Source organism: Schistocerca cancellata, chromosome 10 (assembly GCF_023864275.1).
Source record: "Schistocerca cancellata isolate TAMUIC-IGC-003103 chromosome 10, iqSchCanc2.1, whole genome shotgun sequence".
Lineage (NCBI taxonomy): Eukaryota > Metazoa > Arthropoda > Insecta > Orthoptera > Acrididae > Schistocerca > Schistocerca cancellata.
Genome location: NC_064635.1, coordinates 21,098,320 through 21,110,010, shown reverse-complemented (window position 1 = coordinate 21,110,010; position 11,691 = coordinate 21,098,320). Strand labels below are relative to the sequence as shown.

At 37.3% G+C, this 11,691-nt stretch overlaps 1 protein-coding gene across 1 annotated transcript in view; it reads right to left on the bottom strand.

Moving 5' to 3' along the window:
• Positions 1-391: 391 nt before the first annotated feature.
• LOC126106809 (nuclear RNA export factor 1-like) overlaps positions 392-11,691 on the bottom strand; it is a 140,548-nt gene continuing 129,248 nt past the window's right edge. Inside the window, exon 14 of the mRNA XM_049913202.1 lies at positions 392-1,046. Within this exon, the coding sequence (XP_049769159.1) occupies positions 947-1,046 (100 nt within the window). The 3' untranslated portion in view covers positions 392-946. The remainder of the gene's footprint in view (positions 1,047-11,691) is intronic.

Sequence of the window (11,691 nt, the reverse complement as noted above, 5' to 3'; positions counted from 1 at the left end):
AATCTGTTGTTATTTTTGAGATTTTAATATAATTTGGAAAGGGGGCGACACAAAGATTTTTTTGGGAGTGGGGTAGAAAGAATGGTGACAGAAAGAGAATTTTTTGGAAGTGGGATGGAGAGCGAGAGAGAGAGAGAGAGAGAGAGAGAGAGAGAGAGAGAGAGAGAGAGAGAGAGGAGGGGGGGGGGGGGGAGATGAGAGATTTAAAATAAACAGTTTTCCAACAAACTTTCATTCCAGGAAACCAAAATGGAGAAACTTATTATAAGTAATTCACCTTATTAAAATGAACTCATAAGAATCATCCACCAAAAATTGTAATTACCATTTAACAACGTGGTATTATGAACATGGTTAATTTTTACTAACACTGATGCACTTTGTAACAGTGTTTGCACATAAAAGCGAGTATCAGATATGGAAATGATGCAGCTTCTTTTTTTTTTTTTAATGAATTTACTTACAACTACAACATTTCAAGACATACATAACTTAACAACTATGGTATGTATATGTACAACACATACTTAGTATGTAAAAATATATTCAAATATGTAAAAAATCATATTTCTGTTCTGAAACATTATGTGGCATAACTGAAAATTTTTTTTTTGTCATTGCTATTCCAGAATGCTTTCCTTAATTTCTTACAAGAATGAGAAATTTATAAAGATGTTGTGATTTACAGTATCATGCAACAGCACAGTGATTGGCATCTGAAGCAAATCACATTACAAAAATAGTGAAATGGACATTGTTACATCTTTCTCACACTTATAAAAAATTTACAATACGGCCTTAGTAAAGGCTTCACCAAAATTAACTCTAGGATCAACACCAGAGCTTCAAAATGAAGAAAATTCACTGCTGTCACAACCACAACAGGCAACATGCGAGTGGAATGTTGGCATTCTCAAACTATTATTAAGACTGATTATCAAAATGGCTATTTCACAAATGCCTCGGCAGGAACTAAGCCTTTACTACTGAGCTCTGTGAAGGCATTCAGTGCTGTTTGTGGGTCCCAATTTGTGTCATCCAGGCATCTGCAAAATATGGCATACAATTAAGTTTCAAAACAACAAAACAATAATCTCAGCATTAACTGTTTACCTGTCAGACAGCAAAATGTGTTAATTTATCAGTAATCTGAAACTGACGCTACTCTTTTACCAAACAATACAGAGAAAGAGGAAGCTAAATTACAAGCTGCAGCAATTAAAAAGCATTTGCCTTAGTTTATTTTTTGGGGAGGGGGAGATTTATTTGGGATTATAGTTAATTTTAACTTCTTCAGAATCCATTCTCTTGCGTTTTCATTTCTAACAATTACAGTTCACTCTTCAGTTTTTTTGAGTTGACAGTGAATTAGCCTTTTATAAAATTTAAGGAAAATAATCTCCAGGGGAATGTATTTAATTCAATTGTTAACAAAATATTTCGTGATAACAGATGTCACACGTGTAGTATTTGAATTGCACAAATGGTTTATAAGGATCAGGGTGAAGTTGAACATTAGAAACATTTTGGTTGACCTAAGACAGCAATCAGTGATGGAATACTTTCTGAAATTTGTTGGAGATTGCAACACCTGTCTATCTGGATGACTCCATACATGATGGACATTACACCTTACAACACAATAAATTTTGCACAAAAGGCTAAACACAATGAAACTATGTATAAACAAAAACTGAGCCAACAAACTCCACTTCAGAGCAAAGAATATAACAGGAAAAACATCTAGTTTTTCCATCATTTCAAAATGTCACGACAGAGCTGCTGCAAAAGTGTCTCAAAGAAAATGCAGGAAACTTCCATGAAATACTGCAGCTGGGATGGAGATTACATTGAGGTTTTTCACTTTTATTTATGGCCACAATAACAACCGACAAGCTTTTAACAATCTGGAAAGAAAAATCACCAATTACATGACAAAAGTAACAATAAAAACTAAAAACAACAAAAAAGAACAATTAGGTTGATTCCAAAGGCAATGCTGATTCAAAATCAGTGCTGTACTCATGATAATGTAAGTGAATTGTTAATGAGGATTGCTGTATACTGAGGTCCCAATAGAGCTTTGGAAACTGAAAGGAAAAATCATCACACTTGTGGAAGAACAAATCTTGAATTCAAAACAATGAAACCACCCACAATGCCTTACCTCCAAAGCAATTTATAATGAACGAGCATAACTGAGTTTGAGTACCAGTTTGTATTAACAAACCATTTTTAATAAATTCCTGCAACTAATAAATGTTTCACTCAGTCCTGGCGAAACTGCCGTATGAACGGTTGTCTTTAAATTAATTGTTAACAAACTCCACTTTTCTGTTGGTACGAAGTTCTAAATATGGAAAGCTGGGTCCAAGTGAATACTATGCTAAACATTTCTTGCATGTCAAGAATGAAAAAGCAAAAGATGCCACCCAAATCTGGATGCACCATAGGATGTAGTGCGTACAATCTGATGTCAAAGACATTGTCTTGAAATTTAATAATGCAAACACAACATGTTTTCTTTATTGCTTCAATCATAAAATGACTGTGAAAATCTGTGATGAGAAACAATGGTTTCGTTTTTGATACCTTAAGTTTTGCTCCTGCCAATCACGATTTTTATTTAACATGTCTCGATCAGGATGCACTTTGCGAAATTATTGCGATTTCAAGTGTGTCTTCCATTATACGACAAAAAGTTCAACCTAATTCACAAATGGGGATTATTTCTTGAAATGAAATATGGACAAGTTAAATTAAACAAAAACTATGAATGGCAAATATAAATGTAAAAATTAAATAATAAACATTTTCTGTTGTTCACAAACATATTGGATGGGGTAGCTGATATTTTTGTGTCAGTAAATATACTACGCAACAGGAGAAGACTTATTTGCAATGTTAATAACGGTCGTAATTTTAAACACCCCATCACGGAAAGCACATACAATTTTATCGAAAAACCTTCCTGAATAATGAAACAATGTTGTTCTGAGTTGAATATGAAAAATAATTCAGAGGTTTCCATCTTCTTAGAATGGAGTGACAACAGAAGACAAAGAAATCATGCTTGTGATCAGTAATGAAGATGATGCACATTAAACATCTGACTACGTAACATAAAAGATTATCTTAAAAGTGGAGAAAGTTATGCAGTGGAATAGTGGAAGAACAATATTTTGCTACAGCTGATGCAAGGATATTGATCCAGAAACATTTTCAGTTTAAATGACATTAGGGTCTTTAACCCCCTCCATGAACCACGGACCTTGCCGTTGGTGGAGAGGCTAGCATGCCTCAGTGATACAGATAGCTGTACCGTAGGTGCAACAACAACAGAGGGTTATCTGTTGAGACGCCAGACAAACATATGGCTCCTGAAGAGGGGTAGGAGCCTTTTCAGCAATTGCAGGGCCAACAGTCTGGATGATTGGACTGATCTGGCCTTGTACATCAATCAAAAAGGCCTTGCTGTGCTCGTACTGTGAATGGCTGAAACTAAAGGGAAACTTAAACCATAATTTTTCCTGAGGGCATGCAATTTTACTGTATGGTTTGATGGCGTTGTCTTGGGTAAAATATTGCAGAGGTAAAATAAAACGTAGACCGGCTATGGCAAGTAAAGAATTTCTCAAGAGGAGGAATTTGTTAACATCAAGTATAGATTTAAGTGTCAGGACGTCTTTTCTGAAAGTATTTGCATGGAGTGTAGCCATGTATGGAAGTGAAACATGGATGATAAATAGTTTAGACAAGAAGAGAATAGAAGCGTGGTGCTACAGAAGAATGCTGAAGAGTAGACGGGTAGATCACATAAGTAATGAGGAGGTACTGAATAGAATTGGGTACAAGAGGAATTTGGAGTACAACTTGACTAGAAGAAGGGAACAGTTGGTGAGACATGTTCTGAGGCATCAAGGGATCACCAATTTAGTACTGGAGGGAAGTGTGGAGGGTAAAAATAAGAACAACAACAACAACAACAACAGGGTCTTTAACAATTTAGTTTCACCAAAAATCTAATTTTGAAAAAATGATAAATTTCTGATGCCAGCAAAATGAGCCCAGAAAAACTGATAGCACTGTTGTGAGATAATACTGATGGAAATTAGACACCACAATTAATAAACTGAAAGTATAAAATTGTGGCATGTAAACACTGTCTTCTTCTCTTAACTTTAATAGCAGTGTCTGTGTGGTGGCATAAAGACTGTTCTTATTATATCTATATGTAATCTCACATATTAGCAACGTTAATATTGTGTTTTTCCTGCTTTCATAACTGCAGAAGCCATCTGAATTCTCTGGACCTGGGTGTAATTCAGTCTCTGAAAGCAAAATACGAAAACTGTTTAGCACAGCTGAAATTCATTCCACGAGTGAAACAGTTATGAAAATGGATATTGTACAGTATCAGTTGCAGTAGATGTTTTTCCCCAAATATTCATTACAGTTATGTTGAAACTTCCAAGAAGAAGAATGGAAAGTCATTACAGACGTTTTACGTAGTGAGACACTTCACTTCACGATTGTTTCTCTCTTTTGTACCTTAGAGGGATATACGTTAAATGTGTAATTCTCTTGTGAAGGAACAAGACGGAAGAAATTATGATGTAGGTTGTAGCAATTAAGATGACGATAGTGACGATGAAATGAGGATTCACCTGGAAGGACTTTTCTGTTGCTGTCCAAGGACTTTATACTGTAAGGAGCTAGTTTTGCTCAGTTCAGTTAATTCTTGCAGCATCAACCATCTGGCAACACCCAGCACTACATTATACTGGAAGACAGGAGAACTCTAATTTTTTTATAATTTTACATAAAACAAAGAAATTATTTTAGAAATTTTCTTGAAGTTTCCTTATGTTCACCCAGTATTATTTGTATTAAAAAAAATAATAATAATAACTCCAAATAAAATAATGTCTGCCTGCATTTCGAAAAACCTTTAGCAAACCCCATCTCCCAGTCCCCAACATTTCAAGAAGCAAGAGACAAAATTAAATCACTTAAAAATAACAGAGCACCAAGAGAGACTGACATAACTACATAAACATTAAAAACAGGAGGAGATGACATCACAGGAAGAATTCATGCACTCTAACAGAAATAAGGAAAACTGAAATGAGTCCAATTAACTGGAAGAAAGTTATTATACATCCGTTGCATAAAATGGTTATAGAGGAGACCCCAACAACTCCAGAGGCCTATTTATTCTGTCAGCTATTTGTAAGGGTCTACCAAACGCTGTCTTAAATAGAGTTGAACAGCAAACAGTTGATCAGTGAATATCAAGCAGGATTATGGAAAAGTAGAGGGCCTTAATGCAATATTAAGGATATGTCTAATACCAACACATATGTCACTTGTGCTGACTTTAAAAAGGCGTATAACTCTTTACAGGCAAACCAATTTGGACACTTTTGAAGAGCCCAGAGTAAGCAGGAAGACTCTCACAACATCTCAAGTGAAGTTTCTTGGTAAACTATCTCACCCTTTAGAAGTAAGTACAGGAGTTCAACAAGGGGGTGGCTTCTCCCCTCTTTTGTTTAACATACTATTAGACAAAGCCATTGGAGTATGGGAGTATAAACATTGGGAAGTGGGAACAGAGATTCAATGTGAAGTGCCTACCTTTTGCTGACGATCTAGCTATCTTCACTAAGATCAGCGAGGAAACCAAGTACACCACAGAGAAGTTACACGAGATAGCATCAATCATGTCTCCTAAATATAATATGATAAGACTCATTTGATGGAAAATTTACATCAAAAGATTCCCAATACAAGCAAAATATGGGGAAGTGGAGAAGGTACTGCTCATACGCAGGTCAACTGCACATGCGCATCAGCCCGCTGGCGACTGGTCAAACGAACCTAATGTGAACAGTTGTGATGTCACGCTCATAGCAAGCAGTTTATTGTTACGAAGAATTACATAGTCTTCGGCCTACGGCCTTTGACATAGTTTTGCTATCTGCAGACGAATGTGCGCGTGCACAGTGTTATGTTGTTGTAAATTGCACATTTCCTTTGCAACTAAAGTTTTATTTTTTTCTCTTGTTTATATTTTATTGCTGCAGTATCATTCTCCAGTAGCAGGATATAGTAACATTCTTTGCTAGAGAATCAATTCTTACCAGTCAAAATTACAAAAATTTAACTGAAAGCTACAACAATGAAAAATTCCTGGGTTTTTACCGGATTGTATACACCCTGTGTAACTTCCCGCTCATGGGAGGCAATTTGTTGTTATGAAGCATTCCATAGTCTTCCTAAAGCCGTATATGGAGCATTTCCTTTGCAGTTTAAGTTAGTTTCATTTTTTTTTCCTAGTTTATGTTTGTGATAGCTGACTGCCATCAAAATGTTGAAGGTGGTATATCTGAATTTCATTATCAAGTGAACATAAAAAATTGAGAGATTATTTTGCAACCATGGATTTATATTATTTGCAGGCACTCCTAATTGATGTAGTTAAGATTTTTGCAAGAGAGATTAAATTTTTACCACACGCAAAACTTTCTCAGGGTGTATATGCGGACAAGAAAAAAAAAATTCCCGGATTTCTCCTGGATTTACCAGTTAAAAATACACTTTCTCCCAGGTGGAAACATAGTTTTTCCCCTGTTAATTGACAGTATATTTTCTTTGGAACTGTACAACTTATCAATCCTTTGAATGGTTATGGTTTTATACATGGGCGTAGAATTTCCCGGCACTTTAGAAAACGAAACTCGGGAAAAAAACACCTTTTGGAAAGATGTTTGATGTGCAGTAACATGTATGCTGCATATTTTCGTATTACGAAAGTATAAATTCCAATTCCACCAAACACCGCACGTTACTTTCCGAAGCCCTGAAATCTAGATTCCGATGCATATTTGTAAGCCATTCATAGCTTATGTCACGTGATCTCACCAGCCGATGACAGCGGATATTCAGAGCTTCGGCCACATGGTGTAGTCAGCCAATAGCAACATCACTGTTAAGTAGCGCGAACACACGAACAGGAAAAGTTAATGGTTTAAATTTTATATATATATATATATATAAAACAAAGATGATGTGACTTACCAAACGATTAAGTGCTGGTAGATAGACACAATGTAGATAGACATAATGTCTGCTTGTGTCTGTGTATGTGCGGATGGATATGAGTGTGTGTGCGCACGCGAGTGTATACCCATCCTTTTTTCCCCCCTAAGGTAAGTATTTCCGTTCTCGGGATTGGAATGACGCCTTACCCTCTCCCTTAAAACCCACATCCTTTCGTCTTTCCCTCTCCTTCCCTCTTTCCTGACGAAGCAACCGTTGGTTGCGAAAGCTTGAATTTTGTGTGTATGTATGTGTTTGTTTGTCTGTCTATCGACATGCCAGCGCTTTCGTTTGGTAAGTTACATCATCTTTGTTTTTAGATATATTTTTCCCACGTGGAATGTTTCCCTCTGTTATATTCATATATATATAATGTTGCTACAAGAAAAACAAAACTTTCACATATAATATTGATCTCTAAGGCCAATATGCTGCAAGAGAAGCTAAGCTTTCACATATAATGTTGGTCTTTTATGCATGTATTACATTTTAAGATATATCACACAAATGTGCTAGTAAATTTTTTAAATAATGGCATAAAAGTGTGACCTTCTGGGCGATAAATTCTTCTAAATGGCTCGTCATCAAAGAGCTGATTTTTAAATGAGTCCCAGACTCCCAGTGAAGTAGGCATCGACCTGATATTAAGCTTTTCGATGTGGTTTCGGGATGTAAATTTCCTTGGGTAACAGTACTTTGTTATCTCATGTTTGGTTCTTTGTTATGGCATAATGCCATACATGCTAGATGATGAAAACACACACTTGAAATGCACCGAACAGTTGAAACTAGCCAATAGTTTGAAATTAAACCCTTTGTTTCAAATATATTGACTGCCTCAGCGAAAAAGATTAATAAAAGAAAATTTCTTCAGCAAACCGATAAAAATAACTTCATTGTCCTGTACGGCAATTAATGCTTGACTGTCAGAAAGGTGGAAATAAAATCAAATCTGAGACTAATAATGTATTTTAGCCTTCCGTAATTATGTGAATGTATTTTAACTTACATGATAGCTCCCGGCCAAAGAAATCAATTTTGTTTTCATTTAATGTGAGTGCAGTAGACAAAGAGGAAACAGCAAATGTAAACACGAGTCACATGGAGACTATCTTCCCCATTATAACTCAGACTGCTCTGCACATCAGACCCGTATCTACGATGTTTCCAAACTGGGGCAATAGTAGATGGTGGCATCCCTCGAGCGTTTGAGATAGGATGTCAAAAATTAAAAAAAGAAGAGTTTTCAAAAATATGTTCATTTTGTAGCACACATCTTTCTGAAGAGTGTGATACACAAAACATATGTTTCCGAGGAATTGTAAGACATGTTACTTGATCTTAAGTGTGCCAAAGTGCATCGCCACACCCTTTACACAGCATTCTTCAATAGCACATCACTGTATTTCGGTCTGTGGAATTGAAATGTGTATATTTTGTACTGGATGCCATCAAACTATATTCGGGACAGTGGAAATTAAAATGTCCTATGGTGCCTCTCCTGCTCCCAGTCGGCCGGTTTGACATCCTGCCCCTATTTTTTTTTTTTTTTTTTAAACCTTCAGAAAATTTGCACTCTTTATTCCCTATTAGCTAACAACTTGCTGCTTTGTGTGACATAAAATTAAGTATAGGATACATAAAACTAGTAAGGAGAAGAGACTAGCAAGACAGTACACATTTCTTGAATCCTTAGCTCCTAGAATTTCTCTCTCTCTAATCTTGCTACAGCTTTACATGGCATGCTTTCCTTTCTGCGAAAAGATATGTTACCTCATCAAAGTTCGTCAAACGTTTTGCTACATGAAAAATCGAAATGTCGTTGTCTAATACTGAAAATGCTGTAATTACGAACAGGCCCAAGACTGGTGTGGCTTCTTGACCTGATTATCTGTATTTTGTCACTGTCTGCGAGATAAAACAAAATAGGCCTTTATAATACTGCAGCAATTTTAACACACGCCAAATAAACGAGACTGTTTAGGCAGAAATGGTAAATTTTATAGCACGGCAGAATATAATTCACTAAGTACCAATATCAAATGCCTATTAGGCCTACTACAAGCAAAAAGCTTTGCATTAGGAAATACGAGGGTTGTTTTTTAAGTAAGGGCCGTTCGCGCGTATAGTCCCGTAGTTCGCACGGACGCCGCAATAAGCCACCGCGCCACTTGCCGGCATCCTTCCCGTTCACACTGATGCAAGTTGCAGCTCTGTAGCTGACATGTACGCATCGCTTTGCTACTTTATAATGTTTACGATTATTGAATCGCCCGCCGCGTGTGAGATACGGTCAGTGATACGTTTTGTGACCGCAAGAAGCCTATCAGCTGCAGAAATTCATTGTCAGTTAACAGAAGTTTATGGCTTGAATGCAATGAGTGAAGGTAAAGTGCGTCAATGAGTTAGAGAGTTTAAAAATGGCCGTCAAAACGTCCATGACGAAGAAAGGTCAGGCCGGCCCTCTGTGATCACTGATGATTTGGTGGCTGCAGTCAAAACAAAGATTCGTGAGGACAGAAGATTCACAATTTCCACTCTTTCTTTGGGATTTCCACAAGTTTCAAGATCGGTTTTGTACAAAATTGTGTCTGAAAACCTAAACTTTAAGAAACTGTGTTCTCGGTGGGTACCCAGACTCCTCACAGAGGACCACAAAGGGAAGAGATTTGCCACTTCATTGGACTTTTTGATTCGTTACGAGGAAGAAGGGGATGACATGTTGAGTCAAATTGTCGCTGGAGATGAAACATGGGTATCCCATATCACTCCCGAAAGCAAGCAACAATCGATGGAACGGCGACGCACAACCTCACCCGTCAAGGTCAAAGCCAAACAGACGCTGTCAAAGCGCAAGATTATGGCAACTGTGTTCTGGGACTGGCGCGGTGTTTTGCTAGTGGACTTTATGCCACGAGGAACGGCAATCAACTCAGATGCCTACTGTGCAACTCTAAAGCTCTGCAGAGCAATTAAAAACAAAAGGTGCGGCATACTGACAAAAGGAGTTTCGCTCCTGCACGATAACGCTAGGCCTCACACCTCTCAAAAGACTCGGGATTTGATTGATTCTTTTGGCTGGGAAGTTTTGGACCATGCACCATACAGCCCCGACCTTGCTCCTAGCGATTTTCACCTTTTCCAGTATCTGAAACACCATCTTGGCGGGCAGCGCTTCAGTGACGACGATGAAGTGAAAGCGGCCGTGAACTCTTGGCTGTCGGAGCAGGCGGCCGAATTCTTTGAAGAGGGAATTAAAAACTTAGTTGTACGGTATGACAAGTGCTTAAATGACCAAGGCAACTATGTAGAAAAATAGGTAAGAGTGTGTAGAATCAGAAAATAAAAGTTTTTTTTCACAAAAGTATTTGTATCTTTTTTTAAAAATAAAAATGGCCCTTACTTAAAAAACAACCCTCATAATTTTACACTTCATTCATACGCTCCAGTTTCTCAAGATTGAGAACGGAAAGTAGTAGTGCAAAATTTTGATATAAATTTGGAATCGTCATATTCTTCCATAATTTAAGTGATGTCACCATTTCTTCTCCTTCCTCATTCTAACAAACAATGTTGTCATCACCAATTCTGTATCTATTCCTGCCAATGTCAAAGCTTATTCGCCGATTAACTTCACTAACTCTGCCAGAATCACAAGTTTAGTTATCCCACGATTATTCTCCAGTTAGGCATTGTTACGTGTTCGAACAACACGTTTTCTGCGCTAATTCCAGAATAGACCTTAAAGCGGCTGCTAGCCGGAGACTAGAACTGGCCCTTGCTAGTATAGCGATCTGGCCAAAAATTTTCTGTCAAAATTTCATTTTCTTGGATACACTGAGAAGATAATACGTAATCTTTCTTACCTGTTATTTCTGTTAGTCGTTTATTCACATTCTGGTAGTCTGAATCTATTGATTTTGCTGGTTACCTTAACAACGCTCATCATTCGCAAACATAATCAACCACACAATCAGACAGTGGTTGGCTTTCTTTCGTTCGGCTATACTCTGCTCAACTCGTATAGCCCCTTTTGTCTGCAGGATGTGACAAGGATTCCACTGACAGAGACATCACGTACACTATGCACGCATTCACAAACCAACTTACGATTCATTCAGAAATCAACCTAGAATGTGTTCAACAATGTTCAAAAACCGACAGGGACACGCTTCAAAGTCATACGAATAATCGATAGACCAACGTGTGCTGGATGCTAGGCGCTCTGTGAAACAAGGTTTTTTCCTCAAGAATATGAATTTGCCACTTGGGACCTATGGAATACTACATTAGCGTATTTGTTTGAGTTGTAAACATCTGTCATGTAGTGTTGTTTTTCAGATATATTCTACATCCTGGAGGACCTCCTCACTACAGATCAATTGGAATGGAAGTAAATCTAACCTAATCTCATACAGAGAGTCATTGATAAAAGTAGAAGTAACTTCTTGTGTGCCCTAGGCAAGTGTGTTGAGACCTTGTTGTTGATATTGTGACCTGGCAGACAATATGAGTAGAAACCTTAAGACACTTTGTAGACGATGCAATTATCTATAATGTAGTACTATATGAGAAAATCTGCGCAAGTAT